This window comes from Rattus norvegicus, chromosome 4, assembly GCF_021556685.1.
Source record: "Rattus norvegicus strain SHRSP/BbbUtx chromosome 4, alternate assembly SHRSP_T2T, whole genome shotgun sequence".
In the NCBI taxonomy this organism is placed as follows: domain Eukaryota; kingdom Metazoa; phylum Chordata; class Mammalia; order Rodentia; family Muridae; genus Rattus; species Rattus norvegicus.
The window spans coordinates 120,770,281-120,796,795 of record NC_141537.1 but is presented as its reverse complement, the minus strand read 5'-3'; the positions used below and the strand labels follow the sequence as shown (position 1 = coordinate 120,796,795).

General features: G+C 43.5%; 1 protein-coding gene across 2 annotated transcripts in view; it reads right to left on the bottom strand.

The window, feature by feature from the left end:
- Positions 1 to 229: 229 nt before the first annotated feature.
- Gfpt1 (glutamine fructose-6-phosphate transaminase 1) overlaps positions 230 to 26,515 on the bottom strand; it is a 49,755-nt gene continuing 23,469 nt past the window's right edge. Inside the window, exons 11-20 of one of the 2 annotated variants that reach the window (XM_087656720.1) lie at positions 25,274 to 25,437; positions 24,164 to 24,259; positions 20,002 to 20,099; positions 17,060 to 17,180; positions 16,256 to 16,413; positions 9,774 to 9,888; positions 7,011 to 7,138; positions 5,938 to 6,105; positions 5,107 to 5,268; positions 230 to 4,215 (exon numbers count right to left, since the gene is read on the bottom strand). In XM_087656720.1, coding sequence (XP_087512846.1) covers positions 4,171 to 4,215; positions 5,107 to 5,268; positions 5,938 to 6,105; positions 7,011 to 7,138; positions 9,774 to 9,888; positions 16,256 to 16,413; positions 17,060 to 17,180; positions 20,002 to 20,099; positions 24,164 to 24,259; positions 25,274 to 25,437 — 1,255 coding nt within the window. In that variant the 3' untranslated portion in view covers positions 230 to 4,170. 2 annotated transcript variants of the gene reach the window in all.

The following is a 26,515-nucleotide window of genomic DNA, read 5'->3' as shown; positions in this document are numbered from 1 at the left end:
AATCATTTATTTTTTTAAAGCAACAGAAATGAGACGCCAGCAATGTTTATTAACAATGAAAGCAAAATACTGACTGTATTAAGACAGCACCAACTTTAAAATGCTACATGTATATCTGTGTTTCAAACACTAGTAAATCCTTCAAATGAACTGCTAGGATTGTAGTCTAATGTGTGAGGCCCAGGGTGCCATCCCAAGCCCAACCAAGAAAGAAAAAGGAACTCATAGCAAGGTTTTGGGTAATTTATTCACAGTTCCGGTGTAGTCACTGGATTGAACAGGACACAAGGATGAAATAACCATCTGGCTCAGAAAACTAAACATTCATTTAAAAGAATACAAAATCAAAACAGAGCAATGATATTCTAATCCCCAGTCCCACAGAAGTATAATTTAAACAAATATCAAAACTTTATTAATGGAAAACACATTCACCAGAGAACATTCAAAAGTTAGCAAGACCATTTCCACACCCTCTGGAAACCAGTACAGACAAAATAAGGTGAGCATTTCCTAAGATGTCCCCATCAGCTCTTACAGCATCACTACCAAGCGAGTACGGACTGACAGTTAACACAACAAAACTTAGCCGTCTTGCTCATAACTATGGACTTAACTATTCAAAGCCAATACTGACAGTTTTGTTATCTGTCACCATCCCAGACTGAGGATATATTTAAATTCAAGCTATAAAGATACTGAAATACTAATTAACAATCTTTAAATATAGTGAGAAAGACCAACTTATGTTAAAACTTTTGAATGTGAAACTAAATAAAAGCCATCTGAAATCTGTTTCCAAGCTTAAAACCCTGCCTAGTATTACTGTACACACACCTCACTAAACGTGTGGATGTCATAAACCAAAATGTCTTTTTCCCCTCCATGTCTTTGGCCTTTCCAAATTGTGAATTATGAATTCTTTTTTTAACAAACATTTTCCAATGACATTGTGCTTTATTATTTTTTTAGAAAAAAGTTAAAGTATATAATAAACTGGTAACCTTAGTCTCTTTTATTGCTCTAGAATATCCTAATTATAAAAAAAGGTAAGAGTAACCCCAAAGACAGAGGTGTGTTGTGAAAGTATATTAGTTTCCCTCTTCTAGGGACCAAATGTAGGCACCTTTCCTCCCATCTTCAGAACCACTGAGGCAAGAGGCCTGGACTGAAGGAATATGACCCTGTCACCTCAGAAACAACCCGCTAGAGAAAAGCCAATGTCAGTGTTCTGAACTAAGAGCCTTCTGCACAGTACTCTTCGACATCCCTCTGGGGAACAGGGACACACAACTGCTTGTCCTATTATTAACTGTTCTTTACGGTACCGTAGATCCATGTTTCATGGACAGGCTAGGGAAAGTTTATGAACATGGTACACAAACACATCCACAGCATTTAGTACCCCATCCCAGCTCCACCTGGGCCTCACAAGGCCCCGCAGGGGCAGTCAGACCTGCTCTGAAGTTGGAACTCTGTTGCCCTGCCCAGCGGCCCGCTCATACCCAGCCCTGAGCCAGTCACAGGCTAAGAGTGAGCAGTTCCCTTTTTAACTGTCTTACTCTTAGGGCATGGGCTGGTCTTCTTTTTTAAAGCTGATTTCCAAGTAATAACCATCAACCAGGCCATGTGTCAGGTGCCTCACCATCCTCCCTGCCTAGCAGCTACTCCAGGTAAGGAGGAATGTGGGAACTTACACTTTAAACACACCATTAGATGTGCTTGGTCCTGTGGAGGCTTGACACCCCTGAGAAGGGGGGGAGGGGAAGTGGGGGAGTGCCCTCCTTAGAGGTCAAGGGGAGGGGGATAGGGAGGAACATTCATGGAGGGGAGACCAGGAAGGGGGGCATTTGAAATGTAAATAAATAAAATAGTTACTTTTTAAAAAGAAAGAATGAAAAGAATTTTAGCCAGGCAGATGTATATGCCTTTGATGCCAGCCAGCACTATGGAGGCAGAGGTAGGCAGATCTCTGTGAGGCCAACCTAATACACAGAGTAAGTTCCAGAACACCCAGGACTGCACAGAGAAACCCTGTCTTGAAAAAAAAATAAAGGGGGCTGGGAGGTGGGGAAGAATTTTAATAGAAAGCCACCCTTTTACGGGGTATTTTTGTTTTGAAAAATTAGATTTCTATGTCCTGTATTATACCAAAGTAGTGGGCCCTACTCACCTAGTGTCTTGGCTCACTAAAATATCTAGGTGTAAGAATTAAGAAAAGAATTTAGGTAGAAAGCAACAAGGGATATGGAAAAGAATAATATTTGTTTAGACAACACTGCTCTGGTCTTCATTTGGGCTTCTGACTGGTTTAGCATGTATTCTAGCTTGGGAGTGTGAATGGAAGGGAAACTGGTGAGTGGATTAAAAGAAAAGTTGTGATGCTCTGCTACACAGAGGGGGTTAGCAAGACTGAACTGTGTAATTCAAAACAGCTCCAACAGGACTCTGGGTAATTAGCTGAGCGGACGGTCTCCCAATTTCAGTGTCTCAGCTTACCAACATCACCCCCTGTGCTCCAGAGCCACACAGGCAACGCCAGAAACCAAACCAAACAAAAGCCACGCCCAAACATGAGCAGTTGTGCTACTCCACCAGACACCAGACACCAGACACCAGACTTTACGCCCTTGCCACGCTAACGTGAGGTCCCAGAGATAAACACAACTGAGAAACATATCCAAAGCAGCGGTGTGGAGTATCACCTGCGGCCTTGTCCATCAGGGCGACTGAAGCCTTCCAAAATACCTAAAATGACATCAACTCTTCCTTCAACCGCCTTCACAAGCGTTACCACACTGCCCACCATCAAGTCCAAACGCAACGCGTGAGCTTCCAGCTCCACTCACCACTGCACTCTCAGGGTACAGGCTTTGAAACACTGGACCTAACCCAACATAACATCCCTTCCCACTGCCCACACAATCCGGCCCAAGGAGCTCCGCGAAGAAACTACTCTGCACATATGTCCTTTCTACATATCTTATCCGAATGGCTGACTTGCATTTCTGACACTATCAGCTGAAGGCATGACAGAATCACTCTGTATACGGCACTCGTTCCAGAACAGGAGTCAAGACAGTCAAAGGAAAACATCAAGAAAGCAACCCTGAAACTGACAGCCTCCCGCAGTGCCAAGTCTGTGCCTAGCCTATCATACACTTAGGGTCACATGAGCAGCAAAGTGTGCTGATCTCCCGGGCAACTGAAAGAACTCCAGACTGGCACCAAGGGACGCTCTCTGCAACAAGGCAGGGAAGGGAGTTGGAAACAACTGCAGGAAACTCTTCTTGCAAAGCTGAAGAAAGAGCTGAGCATGCCCGATAACATCGGCATGTCATCCACTTGACAGCGACTCTGGGCTATGATCACAAAGGCAATTACGACGTCTGTCGCTCAACAGTATTTGTTTTTCAGTTAAGCGCTACAGCTGCAAGAAAATGCGAACTACGATTAGGCGAGGAAGGAGTACAGAGAAGGATCTCTGTGTCCTCTCTCCACATGTCCAGCCAGACGTCAGTGTCTGACGGTACAAATTTGCCCAACTCCAAAGGTCTTCTATACAGCTGTGGAGGACCCAAATGCACTACCTACAGAGATGGCAGATGTGTCTAAACCTAATTTAACTACACTTAGACATAAATCTCATCAAGGTTTTTTTGGTGTACAGTTTGATTTAAAAATAAAACAGAAACAAGCTTCAAAATAACCTATAGCCATCTTCTATTTATAGACAGTGCAGCAAAGCCTTCGGTGGCTGTCCAGCACTGGCACGCATGGACTTGGGAGTATTCCAACTGTATGCTATGCACTGGTCTTCCTCAGTCTGACTGAGTCAAGTTATGCTAAAGCAAACACCAAGCACCTCAAACACTCGACAAGCCTCCTTGATCGAAGTGGAGGACCCAGAAATCAATCCATTATCCAGTTTTTAAAACAAACTACAGCTCTCTGATTTTAGGCTTAGATTTAAAGTCTATAAATCAAGCTCCCCATGTATTAATGAAAATGAGGCAATTGCACAAAAATCATTAGTTGAGTGGGAACATTATAACTGATATATAAATAAGATTTACTAAAAAAGGCTTTCAGGAGGCAATATTTTAAATCAAAAATTTAAATACAAAAGGTATCTTGTGTTGCTTAGCTGTCTTAAGTTTCAGGTGTCTTTTACTCTACGGTTACAGATTTGGCAAGATTCCGTGGGAAATCGACCTGCAGAAAAGAGAATTATATTAGCAAACATAATCACATAATTTATCTTGATAAATAACTAAAAAAAACAATGAAGGAAAGGTGCTAACATTCACAGGAGAGCTACCCTGGTCCCCTAGAAGGTGGCCCTCACAGGGAACCCTGGAAAAACTACCAGGTATTTTGGTTCCCATGACACCAAGAGGATTAAGAATGCTGAGAGTCCTGCAGCCCTCACTATGGGAGAGGTCCAAGCCATAACCTGTCCCACCCAAAAATGCCAATCACTGCCCATTAAGAAAACAGCCCCGGGCTGGAGAGATGGCTCAGCGGTTAAGAGCACCCGACTGCTCTTCCAGAGGTCATGAGTTCAATTCCCAGCAACCACATGGTGGTTCACAACCATCTGTAAAGAGATCCGATGCCCTCTTCTGGTGTATCTGAAGACAGCTACAGTGTACTTATATATAATAAATAAATAAATCTTAAAAAAAAAAAAAAAAAAGAAAAGAAAAGAAAACAGCCCCATGCACGGTCAGTGTCAGGCTTGGAGTGAACAGTCCTATGGGTAAGAAGAAACTGATGTAAACCACGAACTGGCTGTGAAAAGATCACAGGTGATGACATAAATGGGACAGATTCAAGCTGGGAGGGGGTAGTAAGACGGCAGAGCAAGCAAAGGCCGTTGCTACCACACCTGAGAGCAATCCTTAGAGCCTCACAGTGGAAGGAGAGAACTAACTCCTGCAAGTTGTCCCCTGATCTCCTCCACCCATGAACTGTGACAGACTGTACACAAACTAGACAGACAGATGATAGACAGACAGACAGACAATGAAAGTTGGGAAGAACTGTACCAAGATGTACCCAAGTCAAAAGCCAACCCAGAATTCTACAGAGGTGGTCACTCACATCGTAGCCTCTCAGCACAGCCAGATGGAAGGCCAGCAGCTGTAAGGGGATCACGCTGAGAATGCCCTGCAAGCAGTCCACTGAGTGGGGCACCTTGATTGTCCTTTTTGTATTCTTAATGGTCTCAGTATCCTCCTTATCACAGATCACGACTGGACGCCCCTGGGAAGAAAATGACACACGACAGTCACCAGGAAATAGATGCTGGGCAGCAAGTGGGTGCACTCCACATTGCCTGACACGCAGACATGTTCTGACTGTCATTTAGACAGAAACAGGTTTTGTGGACTCAGTAGGTTTCTCAAAAAAATTTCCACAAGAACGAAATGCCAAGTTTAATACTTGAATACATGTCTGCTTCCTTTGAAGTTCAAGTTTATTTCCAGTATACTGTGCTTACCAGAAACATCTTCTGGAATTAAAATATAAACCAGCTGATGAGGGGAGAGGGCTATCAGCCACAGCATCCATGATATTAGTGTAGACTACACATCAGGGTTTCTTTTGAAGTTCAGTACTTAATGTTTTAAGGTAAAAAGAAAGAGCATTATCTTAACTGTCAGAAGAAAGAATCTGAAGAACAGCGCTTAGTTTGGGTTTGGTTCTTCTATTATGAGAGCTGATTATGAGAGACAATGGTTGGGTGTCATTAAAATCCACACGTCTGCCTCCTTATACATAACGAGCGAAGCAAAGGAGTGGGCGAGTGAGTGAGTTTGTAATCTTCTACCTGCGCCATCACTGCCAGGACGAAATCCACCCGTGCCTTAGGAACCTCTCCCACATCTCCAGGGCACCCTCACACAGGCACCCTCCCAGCGCTCGACCCACCTGCCGTGCAACGACTTGCTGAAGAGCATTCTGGCACTTGGCGTAAGTGTGGTCTCGCATGATGATCATGATGACAGGCATCAACTTGTCCACCAAGGCCAGAGGGCCGTGTTTTAGCTCACCAGCAAGGATGCCTTCAGAATGCATATATGTAATCTCCTTGATTTTCTAGTAGGAAGAAAGAAAACAGGTAAGTCTTTAGCTCACTTCTAAGAAAACTCTACACAAAGGATCTGAGATGATCAGGTCTCCCGAGATGTACTGAAGGCCGACTGGTCTGGGCTGAAGCGCTGTAAGAATATTCTTAAGGCTTCAGACTGTCAAAGACGCCATGCTGCCCTGCAAACATTCATCTACTTGCTTTATTTTTCATTTCCAGTTCTTATCTAATGAGCCTTGGTCTGTGGTGCATATACACCAATCTTAAATTGCTACGCCCAAGTTATCATGGAAGCATTCTTCTGGGCTTTCACTTTTGAGTTAAGTCCTGTGGCATGTTCTGAGGTAAATAAACCACAACAAACACATACAGGGCATTTTAAACATTCTACCAATTTCAGTTCACATATTCCAAAGTATGTGGGGAGTTAGTAAGATGCCTCAACAGGTAAGACACACACAACCAATGCACGCCACCAAGCTGACAATCCAAGTTCAGTGCCCAGGGTTCAAAAAGTGGAAGGAGAAAACTGACTCCTATTTCATCTCACACACATGCACTCACACACACATGCACTCACACACACATGCACTCACACACACATGCACTCACACACACATGCACTCACACACACATGCACTCACACACACATGCACTCACACACACATGCACTCACACACACATGCACTCACACACACATGCACTCACACACACATGCACTCACACACACATGCACTCACACACACATGCACTCACACATGCACTCACTCACTCGAATGGCCAGGCTCAGTGCTACAGTGATTACCATGCTCTCTGTGTTAAATCCCTAGCATTATAGAATACATAAAAGTAAATGTTCCTTGTCCCTCCCTAAGTCATTAGAGTGAAGTCAACTTGAAGTGAGAAAACGTACCAGGGCTCCTTCAAGACATGTAGCATAATGATAGCCTCGGCCCATTATCAGGACCGACTTCTGGTGGTAAAGCTCTGTCGCCAGCTTCTGAATTTCATCATCCATGCTCAACACTTCCTTAATCAAGTCTGTGAAGAGAGAAATTAGAGCAGTCTTGAAAACTGAGCGGTGCACTGCACAGGTAAAGCAGCAATGCCACATCGGTATCAAACAACAAACGGCCAGTATTCTTTTCTCCTGTGGTATCACTATGAAATTCTCTCCACATGTGGAGGCAAAACCGGAAAGATCTCATTAACTCTACAACTACAAACGACAGCTTCAAGATGAGAATTTCACCCACTGCTCAATCCCTCACAAATCAGATGTATAGAAAATAGGATACAAAGAAAGCCTTCATTTGGACTTTTCAGGTAGGATGGTGGGCCAGATGATGCCTCCTGTGACAGACACAGTCAGGGGAGTCAGATTTTAAAAGGAAGGAAGGAAAGAAGGAAGACAGGGAGGGAGGGAGCTTCAAGGAACCAGAGATGTAGCTCCACTGGAAGAGTGCTCGCCTGGTACACGCAGGGCTTGGGTTCAGTCCTCATAACTGCATAAAATTGGGCACAGTGGAGAACACTCTGATCCAAGTGCTCAAAGGTAGAGGCAGAAGGATCGAGGGTCCAAAGGCATCCTCCCCTACACACCCAGTTAAAACTCACCCTGGGCTACAAGACAGCCAACCTCAAAAGATCAACAAAACCAAACACAAAACAAAAGCAAAGAGAACCAGATTTTCAAAACACAAAGGATCAGAAGAGCCACCAGGCAAAAAAACAATCAAACAGAGCACAGTTCCAGCCCCATGATTGGGAGAAGTTTCATCCAAAAGGTAAGGAGACGTTCCTGATGAGGAGGTAAGACAGCCCTGTGCACAGGACAAACTACAGCCCTCCAATCAGGCACTGGTCTGTAGGCAGTGACTTCTCTAGCAGACAGCCAGCAATGGGGTTCCAGTCTGTCATCCTCTATGGCTGAAAGGGCAGTGGCCAGACAACAGCTTAGAAAGAAACCTACTTCTTAAAACTGAACTAACCAGGGCTGCAGAAATAGCCTATCAGCTAAGAGCACTGGATGCTCTTTCAGAGGACCCAGGTTCAATTCCCCGCACCCACATGGCAGCTCACAACTATCTATGACTCCAGTTCAGGGAATCTGATGTCCTCTTCCTCCTCTACAGGTACCTGCATGTGCATGGTACACAGATACACATGCAGGCAAAACACCTCTCCACATAAAATAACATAATTAAATGTAAACCTGACCCACGCTGGACCTGATATGGAGAACAATGATAGTTCAAGCACTGAGGGCGGGTGGAGGGTCGGGGCTAGACTCTGACCAGACAAAAGGTACAGGCAGAAGGGGGCTCAGCCCAGGCAGTAAAGTGTATGGGAAAGGTAGACCACCTAGGTACCGGCAGCCAGGCTCATCAGGGTAAATCACTCTGGAGTTCACAGGCCTTAGCCAGCATTCTGTTCATGGCTACGGCATCCAGAATCTTTGATGCACTCACACAGTGGTTCTCAACCTGTGGGCTGTGACCCCTTGGCTATGACAAATGACCCTTTCACAAGGATTGCCTAGGACCAATGAAAAACAGACAATTCACGTTATGATTCTTAACAGTAGCAGAATTACAGTTATGATGCAACAGCAAAAATAATTTTATAGTCGGGGTCATCACCACACGAGGAACTATTAAAGGGTCACAGGATTCTCTAGCAAAACAAAAAAATCACAAAAGATTCCAATTCTCCAAAAGCCATGTGAAGCAGAAAGGGTAATTAATGCAGGAGTATCTGTCACGCACTCAGTGGCCAACACAACACTGACATAGTCCGACATGTAGACCCACAGACCAGAGGACCAGGAATAGACCACATGGTTGCAGCCACCATTTCTAACAAAAATGTCAAGAAAATACACTAAAGAAAAAATCACCTTTGAAGAAAAATTACCTCTTCAAAGAAGCACACTGGGAGAACTGAAGATCGACATAAAAATAAAATTAGATCCATTATTTCTCACCCCGAAGAAAAGCCAATGTGAAATAAACCAAAGACTGTCTTGGATTTGAAACGCTGAGACTACTGGAGAAAAACATATTGTGAAAATACATTGCCAAAGGCAAAGGACATGGACCCCACTAGCACAGGAAAACGACCACTAGAACTGACAAGCAGGACTTCATAAAATTAAGTTTCTGCAGCTTTACACAGTGGAGTATGGCAGCCAATGAGGTGTATGCAGGGTGGGATTATTGCTAATTAAAAACTTCTGCACAGAAACAAAAGCAATTAGCAGGGTGAAGAAGCAGTCTAGAAAACAGTCTTTGCCAACTGTGATCAATGAATGCTTACAGTCTTAAAGCTCCACGGCTGGGAATGTGGCTCTGGTGGGAGAACGCTTGCTTCCACGCACAAAGCCTGGGCTTACTCAATCCCCAGCACTGCACACACTAGGCACAATGACATGTCTGCAATCTCAGCACCCACGAGGTAGAAGCAAGAAGTTCAACGTCATCCTCAGTTATATAGCTACGTCTGAGGCCAGCCTAAGTTATGTGAGACTCTGTCTCATAAAAAAAGAAAGGAGGGGGGGCTGTCTCACAAAAAAAAAGAAAAGAAAGGAGAAACAGAGAGGGAGGGAGGGAGAGAGGGAGAGGAAGAGGGAGAGGGAGAGGGAGAGGGAGAGATTCCTATTATTTTCTATGTATACCCGGCAGTCGCTTCAGTCCCAGCATGATCTCTTTGCGTCTTTCTTGCATGGAGATTCTGTCATCACACATCATGAGGGCAAACATCACAAGGGACACGAACTGGCTGGTGTAAGCCTACAACAGCACAGGGAAAAACAATTAGTTCCAGGTGAATTTTAAGAACTTGGACACTTTAACAAAAGACAAGAATTAAATCCTAATCCTTTCACAATATACACTGTTCATCTTTTTATTTTAATTTTATGTACACTGGTATCCTACCTCTGTGTATGTCTGTGTGAGGGTGTCAAGAGTCCCTAGAACTGGAATTACTGACAATTGTGAACTGTCATGTGAGCGATGGGATTTGAACCCGGGTCCTTTTAAAGCAGCCAGTGCCCTTAACCACTAAGCCATCTCTCCAGCCCCTCACTATTCAGCCTTTAAAAGCAATTCTGGTAATGCTGACCTGGCTCAGAACTTGGGAATCTCTCTCTATTTTTAATCGCAAAGCACTTAAGTTTGTGTCTCAGGCCCACACAGCCTCTCACAAAACAGTAGTGAGACTTTCACAGCCCTAAGAAAGAAGGAAAAAGAAAGACTAAAGGAAGGTACAGCTAATCTGACTGTGCCAACCCACAGCGAGGGGGAGGACAGACTATAAACTGTGGCCCCTCCCACATACACTTTTTAACCTTTGCCTACTGGCTGTTCCTCATTTTCACTGTTTTCTTTTTAAGGTAGGGTCCTGGGCTGGATTCAGAGTAATCCTCCTGCCTCAGCCTCCCAAGTGCAGAAAGCAGAGGTGTGAGCTACCACACTTGGCTCATTCTCACCTTATATGTTTGAGTTTACAGAAAGAGGGAACCTTGGGGAAAATTTACCTGTGTGTGCATGTGGCAGCTGGAGGTCAGCCTTAGGTGTTCATGGAGAATTGCCCACTAGGTTTTTGGTGAGACGCTCTCTCGCTCTCTCGTTAGGACCTAGCGCTCACTGATTATTCCCTCCAGGGACATCCAGGGATCATCTATTCCCATTTCCCTGTGCTGAGATGCTTGTGTGGGTGCTGGGAACTTTCCTCAGATCCTCATGCTTGAGTGCCAAGTACTGTCCTGACAGCCACTCCCACAAGCACAGGTTCCCATTCTTATTTTTTTAACAAAAAACTAACTACAAATTCAATAAAAGTCTAAATGTATGTTAGTAAATAAAAATTAAGAAACTGCAAACCTATGATGATGTATCTGTAATTCATGATTTACACTTACTGGTGTGTGTGTGTGTGTGTGTGTGTGTGTGTGTGTGTGTGTGTGGACTGTGGGTGTGTGTATGCCAGAGAGCATATGTAGAGGACAGAGGACCGCCCCTGGAGTCAGCTCTCTCCTTTTTCTACAGGGGTCCTAAGGATCAAAGGATGGTCAGGCTTGGCAGCAAATCCTTTTACTCACTTAGCTACCATGCTGGCTCATTTTCCTTTATGCTAAGTATGAAAAAAATCTATTTTCAATAAAAAGGTTAATTATTAAGCTGAGTATGGTGGTATACACCTACAGTCCCAAGATTTAGGAGGCAGGGCCAGGAGGGTTAGGAACCCACCACTCTCCTTAACTACAGAACAAGTTAAAGGATAGCCTGAGATGCATGAGGAGATCCTGTCTCAAAAACATTCAGTTAAAATTCAGCACCGAGTGTCAGAATTTATAATGCTCTTTTACACCTAACATCTAAGCACCTTCCTTTGTTTAGTGGTGTCACAGAACCTTCCTCCCTATAGCCTCAGATGCCCTATACGCTGAGGGTTCAAGAACTCAGGACTGTCTTGAGCACAATTTCTGATGCACAGCCAGAACACTGCTCAAGAGCGCTGGCAGAAACCTGCACTGAAAGATGCCACTGCTGTGAACACAGTGTGAACCTTCCCACTCACGACACTGTAAGCCACTTTCTCATTGGCTGTCTGTGAAGGCAAGGTGCTCCTGCTTTGCCACATTTGACAAAAGAATGGGGATATCTTTTTAGACAAATGGCTGCCTTTTTAACATTTTTTAGACATCTATTTGGAGCTGGGGATACACAAGCTTGTCCTGACAGGCATATGAAAGTCAGAGGATAACTTGTGAGATTCAGTTCTTCCTTTCACCATGTGGGAGTCTTCTCCTGAGCCATCATCTTGTAGCCCTGGCCCCTTTAAGACAGAGTCTCCCTATGTTGCTAAGCTGATCTCAAACTTGAGAGCTCAAGTAATTCCCAACTACATCCCTAGCTGCTGGGACCACAGGTGCATGCAGCCCAACAGGCTGCCATTCGTAGCTTTACTCCAAAGATTTCTTTTCATGTGTTAGGTATTTCATATTCTCTTCTGACAATTTTATTATTCTTTATCTGTTTTTTCTTTCTTTCCCCTTTCCTTTCCTTTCCCCTTCTTCCCCTTTCCTCTCCCTCCTTCCTTCTTTTTCTTTTTTGGTTGTCTTTTTTCTTTTTAAGAAAGGATTTCTCCATCTGGCCCTGGATGTCCTACAACTCTCTCTCTGTAGACCAGCTTGGCCTTAAATCCCAAGATCTGCCAGCCTCTGCCTCCCCAGTGCTGGGACAAAGAGGGTACAGCACTATGCCTGGCTGACAGTATTATTTCAAAGAAAGCTGTTGTGGGTTAGGACTTAACACACGGAAGCTTTTCCTTAATTTTCATTACTAAACTATTAGGCGTACTATGCTGTGCACACGGTTGTTATCCAGAGTGTAGTGCAGTTTCACACTCAATCCACACTCTTACCTGAATCGTCCTCGGTGTCTACGCTCCTGCTATGCTGAGGCACCTTCTCAGCCAACCATTACCTGAGACGCTGACACTTCTGCTGGACCCTGGCCTCCACAGCCACCTGTCCCACTGCACCCACACAGCAGACGGAAACCACTCACACACTGAAGCAAGCATGGAGTCCCTTGCCTCCATGCTTAAGGACCCTGTGTTCTAAGGTCTTGGGCTGAACTCCCTTCTTGTCACTATGAACACCCTTCGATAAACAGGGCAAAGGAGGCCAGAATCTTGGTGTCATTAGATACCAGCTTGGTCTCCTTAGATAAATTCCAACCTGACGTAGTAACAAGCGCTTAGTCTAGCTCCTCCACACCACCCCTGAAGTGCTACCCTACACGGACTGCGTGTCCAGCACATAGGCCATTTCGTCAGTGCATAAAAGCAAACTCACTGTGATAAAACAAGCTATACCTCACACTTACAATCTACTGAGAGCCGAAAGAAAACCTGCCCAGAAAATGTTAACTGAACTTTTCAACTTCATTTTCTTTTTATTCAGCTAAAGACAAAATTACTTGAAACACTCTGGGGAGTGGGGGGGTTGTTACACAAAACTAAGTCAGCAGTGTGGTAAAAATTTAGACATCTGCAATAACAAAAACTGTGAATTCTGCACATTTCCTAAAGAAACACCAAATTAGTTATGGTCTGATGCTATGCGAAAGTCAGTGGCAGCCTCAAAACCAACCACTGTTCCAGGCGGAGTTGGAAACTTGTATGCAGGTTCATTACTGAGCCAGTGATGGGAGCCCTGAGCAACCTCTGTGATTACTTAGAACATATAAACTCACACCTACCATTCAGAAATAACCTGTAATAAATTACACAAAGTTTATCTTATAAACTCTAAGCCAAGAATACCTAAGACAGCTGAAAACAAAATTACTTTGAAATCTAAGAAAAATGAAGCTGTATTATACTGCCATACTTATTAAAAAATTTTTATATTCATTCATTTAGAGGGTATGGGGGTGCAATACCCCTACACGTGTGGAGATCAGAAGACAACTCACAGGTAGTCAGCTCTCTCCTTCCCCTACAAAGGCTCTGGGGGCAAACTCAGACTATGGCTGATGTTGGATATCTTTACCCACTGAGACACTTGCCAATACTCACTCACCAAAACTCAGTCACTTTAAAAAGAAATCACGTTCTATAAAAAGATGCTTGTTGCTTCCTTATAAGACGTAAGCACTGGGGAGCTAAGTGAAGAATACAAGAGACGTCTCTGCACTGGGGCTAGGAGCAGGTACCAACCAGTCCATGTGTTAGAGGCACCCCTGGAAGGCCATGGGACCTCTTCCTTTCAGTAGGAGCTGGTCTAGTGAAGGACCGTATGGGACCTCTGACCCTCAGACCACCTCTGCTTGGCTCATTCCCCTCATCATGGTATGACAGTCCTGCCAGAGGCACAGAACCATGAGGCTGTCTAACTTTAGACCTGACCCTCCTGAGCTGTGAACCAACAGAAACCTTACTCCTTCAGAATTAGCTGTCTCTGGTATTTGTTATTACAATGTGAAGCTGAACAGAATTAGCTGTCTCTGGTATTTGTTATTACAATGTGAAGCTGAACAATGCAGCTTTGCAACTTCCTATAAATCTTTGTTTCAATTTTTAAAAAATAAAAAGGATTTGCTTTCAAAGAAAGAACTACTGATACTAATAACAGCATGAAGGAGCTTCAAAGGCTTTGTGCTAAATGAAAGTCAGCTACAAAACACGTGTCTCGTGAAACTCCCAATCATGAGAGATACCTGGAAAACAACAGTGTGTTGTTAAGAAAAAGGAGCAGTCCTGAGCGTGCAGGTAGAGGTTTGAGGTGGGCACTGACTGGAAAGGGCACAGAGGAACAAACACTGTTCTGTGAGCAAAGTCTCCTACACTGTGTGTGGTGCCAGCTGTACAACCGAGTAAGTTACCACATGACAGTGCAAACTGCCCCTTCATAGAGCTGCGGAAAAGACGAATGGTGGACTCTAGATGGGGATACCTGGGTATTAGATCATCGTAACTACTACATGCAATGAAGCTTCATAAGGAAATGAGGGCGGAACATTAGAATTCTCATAAACGAAAGATTTATTTCCCTTGCAACTCATCGTCCTGTATGCCCACACCATATGGAAGTGCGGTGGTTCACAATGAGCCGTGTTCCCACACTGCACCACGGCTGTCTGAACACTGCTGCAGATTGCTAGTTCCGCATTCGCCAAGGATGGGGCCCTGAACATATGCATCTTATAATGTTCGAATTATCATATGGAGAAAATCCATGTTTCAGCTATGTATAAATTATAGTAATATCAAGGACCTCAATAAAAACAAAAACAAAAAACTCAAAAGCTTTTAACATAAGAATCACACATTTTCCAACAAAAAGTTTTCCACAATAGTCTTTAAAGACTAAAGCCTGAACCACTGACACATCTTATTAGAGAATCAACAAAAAATATTAAACTTATGCAGAAAAACAGATAAATTTTCAAAGTCATAAAAAGTAGCATTTGTGGAGATTAATCTTTATATCAATACCACTTGCAAAGGGTTGGATATTTCTCACATTTATTCGTATCGCAACTTCAAAGAGCAAAGCTGCTTTACAGACCTTTAAAACAAAAGTATTTTTAAGCTACAGATGCCCTGTCTAAACAGAAACAGATACTGTCGTGTAAGATCTACTTTTAAAACTTAAAGAAATAAGTTTTATTTGTTTGACTGTGCGGGGAAGGAAGAGATGGGCACTATAAGTGCACATGCATTATCCACACATGAGCTGGGAGTGCACACCCATGTGTTCATACATGAGCTGTGAGTGCACGCACATGTATCCACACATGAGCTGAGAGTGCACACCCATGTGTCCATGCATGAGCTGTGAGTGCACGCACATGTATCCACACATGAGCTGGGAGTGCACACCCATGTGTTCATGCATGAGCACAGGAGAGCAGGCCATCAGGCATCCTGCTCTATCCATCTCTGCCTTATTCCTTAAGCCACAGACACTCACTGAACCTGGAGCTAATTGATGACTAACAAGCCCCGGTCCCTCCTGTCTCCACACACCTACCCACAACCACAGTCACAGGTCACAGGCAGGCATGACCAGGCTTGTTTACATGGGTGCTGGGAGTCTGAACTCAGGTTATAAAGCAAGCATTCTTTTCTTTTTTTTTTTTTTAAGCAAGCTTCCTTAAACAACAAGCACCTCCCCGACCCCATCAGCTTTCTCTTTTAATTGTCAATTTTACCAAGTACCTTGCTACAAATTTTCCAAAGTGGCATCACATTCTGACATACAGGAAAACCAGGAATATATAAACAATAACCTCAATAATTATTTGGATTAAACTGTGCATTTCTAACTTACTGCTTTCTAATCCCAATACACCTAGGTGTAACTAGGTGTAACAATGTAACCTATTGTGCTCAGAGGTACACTGTGAGTGATGAGCAGGAAAGCTAGCAGAGATCTTCTCACAGCAGACTTGTCCCAACATTTGTCCTCTACAGGCTGTAAGACACAGTCATCCAGTGAATCTGGAGGTAAGATGAGGGATAACAAGCCCCAGGTTCCTCCTGCTCTCCTCCCTAAGGGAAGAGAGCACATTAACTCCACAGATCAGAGCCCTCTTGCCAACAGTATGGTTAAGTAACTTCCATGGAAGAAACCAAATTTACCTTTGTACTGGCCACGCCGATCTCAGGACCAGCATTGATATGAACCCCACAATCTGTCTCCCGTGATATCGAACTGCCGACAGTATTTGTGATCCCCACAGTTAAGGCTCCTCTCTCCTTACAGTAGCGAAGACCCATCAGGGTGTCAGCTGTCTCGCCTGTGTAAACAAACAACAGTGACAGAGGGCAATCCCAGAGGATGCAGTGTCTCACCTGAAAAACCGAGAGCCGCGCTCTCAATGCTATCACTTGTTTAAATGAAGCACCAGGCATGCTCTTATTAAACTTATAGGACATGCCAGGCATGTGGCACACACCGTAAACCCTAGGACTTGGGTCAAAGAGGCAGGCAGATCCCTGAGTCGGAGGCCAGCCTGCTCTACCTAGTGAGTTCAGGCCAGCCAAGGCTATACAGTGAGACCCTGTCTCAAACAACAAAACCATACATTTACAAGGTATAGGATTTCTAGGATCAGTTTTTGTTTCTTATCTGAAAATTAAACTCTCTAAGCTGTATGTAGAAAGGTGCTCATTTTACTACGTCATAAAGACTGTATTAGTACAACAGAAAACAATCTGTACTTATCAGGTCATCTGAAATACCAGTGTAAGGATCAGTTCTTAAAAGATATGGTTGAAGGGTTGCGGATTAGCTCAGCGGCAGAGCCCTTGCCCAGCAAGCGCAAGGCCCTGGGTTCAGTCCCCAGCTCCGAAAAAAAAGAAAAAGAAAAAAAAATATGGTTGAATTATTAGGAAACTTGACTTAAAATGACTTTTTCCCCTTCAAGTCTAAACTGAACGCACCTGATTGACTGATGAAAAAGCAAACATCATCTCGGAAGACTGGAGTGTTTCTATCCAAGAAGTCGCTGGCAAGCTCCACCATCACTGGTAACTCTGTCAGCTCCTCTAGGACCTGACGGGTCTGCAGAGGAAAGAGAACACAATCTGCCTTAAGACGTCCTTTTTTATTGAACTTCTTTGGTCTTAAAGTACAGTCTCCACTTTTCTAATTATAAAAATAACATACAGACTAGAGGTGAGCTCAGTAGTGGGCACTTGCCAAGCACGTGCACCGCCCTGGGTTCTGACCCCCAGCACTGCCACAAGAAAAACAAGGCATAAATTTGGAAAGTGCTAAGTAACACACAGAAAAAAACTGGAAGCATTCACCATCCCACTACTCAAGAGATAAGCGCTGCTCTCTTCAGTGCCAGCCTGTGAGAACGACTACCAATACCTATGCTCTCTTTTGTTTAATACGGACTGATGTGAGCTCACTATGGTCCAAGGTGGACTCAGATCTGAGGTTAAGTTCCTGTCCCAACCTCCCGAGTGCTGGGATCATAGCTGTGAGCCATAATTCCAAGCCCCATGAAAACATTCTTAGAAGCAAATATATCCATGAATATGAACATTTTGAGCAGAAAAAGCATTGTTCTGAGCCAGCTTGTGTGTTATCACTAATTCTCTAATTCTATATATACAAAATTAAAGTTAAACTAATAATATACGTACTCAGTGAAAATATAAATACCTTAAAATGTACTATATTTATAAATAATACTATTTCGAAACAGTGAAGACACTTTGGAAGTTCTGTTTATAGCAGCTCATTATTCTCAACTTTGGAGTGACAGAGCATGGTGTGAGGAGGAAGCAACGTGCTGTGTTCAAAGGGAGCTCACTATCCTGTACCAAGGCTCATTCTCACTAAGTTCCTTTTATTCTAAATGTCAGAAAATTACAAACAACAGAAACAAACTTTCAGGCAGCAACATCTTTTAAGGCCTACAGGTGTACAGGCTCCTGGTGGAACTTTAACGCTGACTACAGACCTCTAGATCCTCTGGTAGCTTTTCACCTGCTTCCTCAGGCTGGCCCTGCCCTGCCTGTCATCGCCCCTCCTCTACAGCAATAAAACCACCAAGGTTGGAGGTTGGAACGGGAGAGTTTGCTTCCCAGCACCTATCACCTATGACTAATGGCTCACCAGGCACACCTCCAGTTCCACAGAACTCTACACCCTCTCTGACTTCTCTGGGTACCTACCCTCCCTCCCTCCCTCCTCCCTCCCTCTCTCTCTCTCTCTCTCTCTCTCTCTCTCTCTCTCTCTCTCTCTCTCTCTCTCACACACACACACACACACACACACACACACACGGGAAAGGAGAGTGAAGAGGGGAGGGAGAGTGAGAGGAAGGGGAAATTTATACAAAAACCCTGCAAAGTTGTCCCACACTTTTGCTTGCCCACAAACAAACAGAATTGTTCTCTTGTGTTTGGTTCCACAATGGTTCTAGTTTGGCAGTTTTTAAGCAATATTACAGCAACATGAATGCCAAGTATTTGAAAATTAAATGTTCCAAAAAAAAAAAAGAAATGTAAATAAGAAATACTCAAGTTAATAAAGATTAAAAAAAAAAGAAAATTAAATGTTCCAACTTTTAATCACTCTTCTGTTGGTGTAATTTATTTATAATTATTTGTAAGTCAGTTACTGACACTAGCAATCTAGAGGTCTCCCTCTAAACAAATGCAAGTGAAAAACTCCCCCCTAGATTACAAATGCACTGCATTGGCATTTATCTTCAAACAAACCAACCTAGCAACCTACCAGAGATTTTAAAATAATGCAACTCGAAAGCTTCTCAAACTAATGTGTGTTGATGGCGTATTTTTTTTTTTTACAAATACACATAGTTAAATATGTTCATCCTAACCTAAAAATAGAACTATTAATGCTGCAAATTCCATGACATGACACTGAAAACCCATAAGGTAATTAAAATCTGGAACAAATACTAATTTTAGAACAACCTGAGCATAGGCAGTTGTTACTAGTCGGGGTACAGATACTCTGAAGGACGTGTCTGTCACTCACATTTGTCTATCATAAAATTAAACATTCAGTCTAGCATGCATAAGATAAACAGTACAATTTCATATGCTACCCACAGGAGATTCTTACGTGCTTTCACTAATTTTGGCACACATATCCCTTATGAAATCTCACTCTTAGAGAAGACAGACGATTCGGAGAATTCTAACATAGCAATATTTTATACCCAAATCGAGGATCAGCACTGAATGCAGAGTCATCAGATGCTTTGTTCTGAGCAGGAGAGCCAATCACAAATGAACATGACAGCATTGATGTCATCCACATCTTCCTTAAATTCTCACTGGTGCCTTTAACTTACTCTCTCTTTGTGCTTATAAAATGCCACCTTCTCAGACCAAGAAGTGTTTGGGGAGAGGATCTCCTTGCTGACATGTAAAGACTGGTAGCCAGACAACTTCACATGCTCAGTAAATGATTGCTAGGTGGCACTTGCATTTAATCCCAGCACTCAGGGGAGCTATGTCAGTTCCACGTCCTCCTGGTCTACAAAGTGAGTTCCAGGTCAGTCAGGACAACCAGGGTTACACAGAGAAACCCTTTTAAGAAAGGCTCTCAAGGTAAAAGATAAATAGATTGTGTTACAGCAAATAAAAAAATTATTATCATCTACTTTGGAAATTGATCTTAAAGTAAACTAGACACCAGTGTCTAATCTGCTTCCTTATAAAGTAACTAGAGCTAGGTACAATTTATTAAGAGGCTGATGTGTCCCAGTTATTACTGACAACCAACATGAGTCCCTTTCACAGACTTTCAGCTTTTAAAGGTTACAAAAATAAAACTGATGTGCAGATATCCTGATTTCAACCCAGCATAACTGAAATGTGAAGGGGCCACTTACTGCCATACCAGCGTGGTAACTTGTGCCACAAGCAATCAGAATCAACCGCCGACACCGCTGGATCTCCTTAATGTGGTCTTTCAGACCTCCCAAGTTCACTGAAATGGAAATGTGTGTATATAAATGATCACTTAGAAAAGATCCATATGAAACAGGGAAACTTTTCTTCGGTCTCCATGGTCAATGTGGTGAAGAAATGCTACTGTGTTAAGTAGTCCACATTCCCTTTTGGAACTGGCCCTCCCCATCTGCACTCACCTCGCCCACCTACCAAGGCAGGCAGACAGGCTTGGGCTCTACGCTTAGACACTTTTCCTTAAAGACTACCTCGAAAGAAAACTATGGGGACAGAAGCAGCAGGTCAGCTGGCCCTAAAAGCTGGATCTGGAGAGAGCATGACAAGGGGCCATAAGGAAGTTTCCAGAGTAACTGAACTATTCTGTGTCACACCTCTGTTGAGGACATGATTATGCCTGTTATAAAGTACGTCTGTTATAAAGGTCTGTCAAACCCTGAACCCTCTCAGGAAGCTGAGGCAACAGAGTCACTGACACTAGTAACTCAAGATTAGCCAGGGCAACACAGCAAGATCCTGTCTCAGAAAAATACTAAAGCAGAATGCTACGTTTAGAATGATGAATTTGGGGCTGGAGAGATGACTCAGTGGTCTAGAGAACTTGCTGCTCTTACACAGGATACAAACAGGTTCAGTTCCCAGCCTACCTACCACACCCCTCTACTGAAATCCTTTGGAGCATCTCTCTGAAGATGGTGACGGCAACATTGTCTCAGCAAGTGTGAAGACCCAGTTTTGGATCTCTAGCACTCACATAAAATGCTGGGCATAATGATTGGTGCCTGCAATCCCACCATTACCAAGATGGAGATGGGGTTGGGGATTTAGCTCAGTGGTAGAGCGCTTGCCTAGCAAGCACAAGGCCCTGGGTTCGGTCCCCGGCTCCGGGGGAAAAAAAAAAGATGGAGACAGGCAAGTCCCAACATTAGGAAGGTGGAGCTCAATGGACAGCCAGGCTAGCCAATCCGTGAGCTCCAGGTTCAGAATATAAGGTGAAAGGTACTGAGAAAGACATATGACACTGACCTCTGATCTCCACATTCACACAAACTCGCTCACATATACTAGCCTGCCACTGCCCAGACACCAGCAAAGTAGAAACCAAACAAAGCAACAACAAAACGTGCTGCTGGCTTCCCAAATGACTCAGAACATAAACCACACTATTTACAGTTTGAAGGTCCCCGGGACCACTTCCATGTTTATTCCTGTGCCTGCTCTTAATCAAAATACAGTGTAAGATCACAAAATAGTAAAACCATTGAGCCCTTGAGAACAGCTCCAAGGAAAAACTATTTAACTATTTCTAACAGATGTCACTTCTGTTTTCCCCATAATAAAAAACTGTCTCCAACGGGAAGGAAATGCCAAAAATCCAGTACCACCTCAACATCCCAGGTCTATTTCTGCTATACCCAATTTGACAGTGTCTTTTCTGGATAACCTGGAAGCCTCCCCTCAATTGAGGGACCATTTTACCCTGACTGAACTCCAACTGACTGTGTTAGAGGCTTTCCCAGTTAGTTTCTGCTAGGTGTTTTGATATTTTGTTCTGTCTAGCTATCCACCATTTTCTATTGATTCTTTTACTATGGCTTGCTAATACTTAATAAACTCAGTCACTCAAAACCAAATATATGGCTATAAAACAGAAAAAGAAACAATGGCTGGAGGCTGATGGGTCATACAAAAGCAAGTTAGGTAACTCCACATAAAAACAGACAAACAAGCACAGTGAGGGCACAGCTTTAATCCAGAGACAGCTGGACATCTGTGAGGCTAAGGCTAGCCTGGTCTTCAGAAGTGAGTTCCAGGCCATTTGGGGCTACATACCACCCCAAAAGAGTAGATAGTCTATCAGAGAAGCTAGTATTGCAGATGGAGATCAAAAAGAACAGGCAGGTTAAGATATAGTTAGCTAAATATCACGTTTCCTAAACTTAGTTTAGCAAATCCCCTGGCTTTAGGCTATCTAGGAGTCCTCCAAGGTCTGAAATGACATATACAGTGTGTGACATAGATTCTCATTATGTAACCCAGGCAGGCCTCAAACTCTTGGTGCTCCTGCCCCAGCCTAAGCATGTCACAATCTGGATAATGCTTTGTCTAATTCTGACAATGTAAGCTATAACTAGGAAATAGCAAGAATACTTGGGAGCTCTGAGAGCTCCCAAACTGAGAGCTCTGACATTCTCATCCTTAAAATAAAGAAGATAACTGCTATCCTGTTTATACTAGACAACTGTATGCAAGTAATACATGCAAAAGAGTTTTGTTTTGTTGTTTTTTTTTTTTTTTTTGGTTCTTTTTTTCGGAGCTGGGGACCGAACCCAGGGCCTTGCGCTTCCTAGGTAAGCGCTCTACCACTGAGCTAAATCCCCAGCCCCAAGAGTTTTTACAAATAGTAAATGTCTCGGAGCTGGTGGTATGAGTTAGTAGTAGACTGCACACACAGCACATGCAAGAGCCTAGCTTTGTTCCCCAGGATATGGCACAGAGGGATTAAGACAACACAATAAGAACAGGAATAAAAACATACCATAAAGTTCTCAAAGTCGGCCACATTCTCTTCACTTAGCAAACACATTTCTTTCCTGACTAATTCCATGAATCCTTTGAGCACTGTTTTCTGGCCCTAGGTCTCACCACTCACAGATCTGTATGGGTCTTCACCACCTGCTCCTGTCCTCCCCCTGGCTCCCCGTTCTTCCTCTTTCCATTGTGCCCAGACAGATCAACATCCTACTGATGTGGGTAACCAGGCCACAGCTCCCTTCTGCACCTAGAGACGAGCTAGCACTCAGTCTTTAAAGCTACTCAGCTTCCATAACAGAGGTACCCACGAAGTCCACCCTCCACCTCCTCAGGACAGCACCTCTCCCCAACTTTCCTAAACTGACTTCCTTTTACAACTCTTCAAGTCCTAGATCTAGAGGATACCCTGAACTACAGACTGCTCCATAGGCAGCCTCCTCGTAGTTTTCCCACCCATGACCTCAACTAATGCCTTTCCAGCCAGCCGAATGCTCCCATCTGACCTCACTTAGTTACACCTTCCAAACCTACACCCTCTTACTTCATGAGGCTTTCCCTCATCCCAACATCCCTTTCTACAAATAAACTCATTCTTCACACTTCCTAAATTCAGTACTAAACTTTAAACACTCTCTAGCACTAGGATCATATTTTACTTCTATTTAAATTGTTAACTATGTACTCACATGATTAAATTGCTAAGGGCAAGATGACAGCAGAAACTTCGCTATGTCTACTCCTGCGACGTGAGTTGGAAGCAAGAGTACAGTCATGAGATGTCTGTAAGCTGCTGCGGTCTGTGCTCTAGAGACCAGAGCTGCTCTCTGACTTCTGCTTTCAACATGGAGTAAGGTGCAAACATGAAAGACCTTTGGGGAAGTTCATGTTTTGCTACTTATGAAAGAAACCTAGGGGCTAGAAAGATGGCTTGGCGGTTAAGAACACTTGCTGTTATTGCAGGGAACTTGGGTTCTGTTCCCAGACACACGATGGTTCCCAACTATATCGAACTCCAGTTCCAGAGGATCTGACGTCCTCTTCTAACCTCCAAGAGCACAAGGCAAGAATGTGGTGCACATATATACAGGCAGGCAGGCAGGCAGGCAAAGCTCTCATACATATAAAATAAATAAATCTGAAAGGAAGTTTTAGAAAGAAACCTAGCCTGACCCATACATGACACCTGAACAAGCAGAAAGGTTCTTTTCAGAATTCCCAGTGCCCAAGGCACACAAAGAACTGTTCCTGATAGTCACAGCAGGAACCCAGTGTGTGACAGTCACCCTCTCAGCTGGATTATACACATTCACCCTGTGGGCCTGAAGTATTCTCCTGCATACACAGAGGAAACCACCTAGGAAACCATGACTCTCCACCATCAACCCACTTCCTGTCCCCAAGTCTAAGACCTGACTTAACCCACCGTGCGATCACACTGTGATGTCTGCCAATCTCAGCTGTTCCGAGGAGGAGAAGAAGGATAATACATTTTCAGGCTGCTAATTGCACTCCCCCAGGAGACTCAAATGACAAAATACAAAACATCCTTACCAGTGTAGTCATCAAAATTGACTCTTCCTCTCATTGTGTTCACAACAGATTCTGGCTGCTCAAAAATTTCCTTCTGCATAAATGAACTAAAGTTGCCTACATAAATAAAAATTATGTAATTAAAACAACAGCAAATAAGCTAAGAAATCTGTACATGTCAACTGTCTCTTTAAGATAAACACACTATCTCTTTTCAACTTAATCTTGAGAGACGAGACAAAGGTTTATGCAATAAGGAATATTTATTCAGACTGACGACTTCCTAAAGGCCAGGATGAGTGTTTTAACTCTACATAAAAAACTGAACCAGGAAGAAAGTCACTTTTATTTACTTAATAGCTAAAATTAATAGTTATACAAAAATGGGGGGATAGGATAAATTTTTGAGTCAAATTTAAGTTCAAACCATGTAGCTATTGCTTACTATGGCAACCAGGAAACGTGCTTATTTATTTTAATAAGATCAATATTTACTTCCTAGAATGGACTGTAGTAGGGCTCATGGGACTTCAGCCCAGTCAGAAGGGAGAATAAAAATCCCAACCATTAACAGCAGTAACAACCATTAACATGTTTATGTGGGGCACACAGGCATCAGGCACTATTCTAACTGCTTGTATACATCAGCCTTCTTGATCCTCCAACCACAGTGCGATAGATTCCATTTCCCTCTCTTTTTTTTTTTTTTTTTTTTTGGTTCTTTTTTTTTTTTCGGAGCTGGGGACCGAACCCAGGGCCTTGCGCTTCCTAGGTAAGCGCTATACCACTGAGCTAAATCCCCAGCCCCTCCATTTCCCTCTCTTAAGACACGAGAAGGCTGAAGCACAGAGAGACTATAACAAGAGTACTGAACAGACATCAGGCATATTTACCCTAAAAAAAGCATCTTGAAATATCTGGTACTACCTCCTTCTTACAAAGTTAAAAACAAACCATGAGTTAGTTTCAAGAACTACTCTAAGACCAGCAGACGATTTCTCCAGAGTAACCCCTTTCTGGATTGACCATCCACTCATCATATACAAGACTTCACCAGCTTCACCAGCCATATGGGAAGTAGGACGCTTCCTTTCTTGAAGCATCCGAGTCCGAACACTGCAGGGCACTCACCCTTCATGATCTGCTGGAGTTCCATCTGGAGGGTTTGCACTGCTCGGCCAGGGTGGTCCCTTGCAGTCCGTTTAATTCGGTGGATCGAGAGACGGCCGTCCACCACGGCTGCAACATCATCATCCTCCAGAAAGATGACACGATTGGTGTGCTCTATCACGGCACTGCAAGATGGTCAAGGGGCTGTTATCAATAACCAAGGATCGAACACATGGACCAAGCTCAACACCAACTCTCATCCTTTTTTTTTTAAAGATTTATTTTTTGTGAGTACACTGTTGTTATCTTCAGTCACACCAGAAGAGGACACAAGATCCCATTACAGATGGTTGTGAGCCACCACGTGGATGCTGGGATCTGAACTCAGGACCTCTGGAAGAGCAGTCAGTGCTCTTCATCGCTGAGCCGTCTCTCCAGCCCATCCCACCAACTGTCATCTTACGCCACATGACAATGCCTTTGCTTCCTACAAGGCTGTATTAAACATGTGGTCACTGTGAACAAAAAAATGAAGTGACCCTCTGCACAGCAACATAACTGCCAGCTAAACCAGACGAGAATGCAAGGCTATCTCCACCTCATGCCAGGTCTCACCAAAGCCTGTCATTTTAACCCCTAAATGTTTCTGAATGCTACCTTCCATGTTGCTGCCACTGCTGAGTACAAGCTGCCACCAGCTCTGGCTGGCTTCTGCAGCATCCCTAACTACACTATGTTCTCTTTCCTCTCTGTTCTCTTTTCTGCCCAAGTCAGTATCAAAAAGTGATGCTAATCAAAAAAATTCCCCTCACAACAAATCACTTTTCAGCCTTCTTCTGGCACTCAGGAGAACTTCAAACTGCCATGCACGTCCCGTCAAGTGTCCTCTTATTCTCTTCAAGCTGCTCAATGCCCTTCACAAGCTCACACTGAGTGTTCATCTCCCAACCTTTCACCTAATCATATCCTGATCACCTCAGATTGAGCTCCACTGTCTTAAAAAAGATCTACTCACAAGGGGTTAAAAGAGCCTGCTATAGCAACTGTGTGGCTCTTGTCACAGTAGGAACTCCAGAGATGCTTTAAAATGTTGTCTCCCCTACTATGGCAGATCAAGTAGTATTGTTATTGTACCATTCTCCTGAGACTAGCATAAGGTCTTGTATGTTCGATCACACTGTGAACCTCAAGATTGTGTTACTTACTGGAAAAAAATTGTTTCTAGTTGTGGTATAGCTCAGCCCTTAACACACACCTTTAATC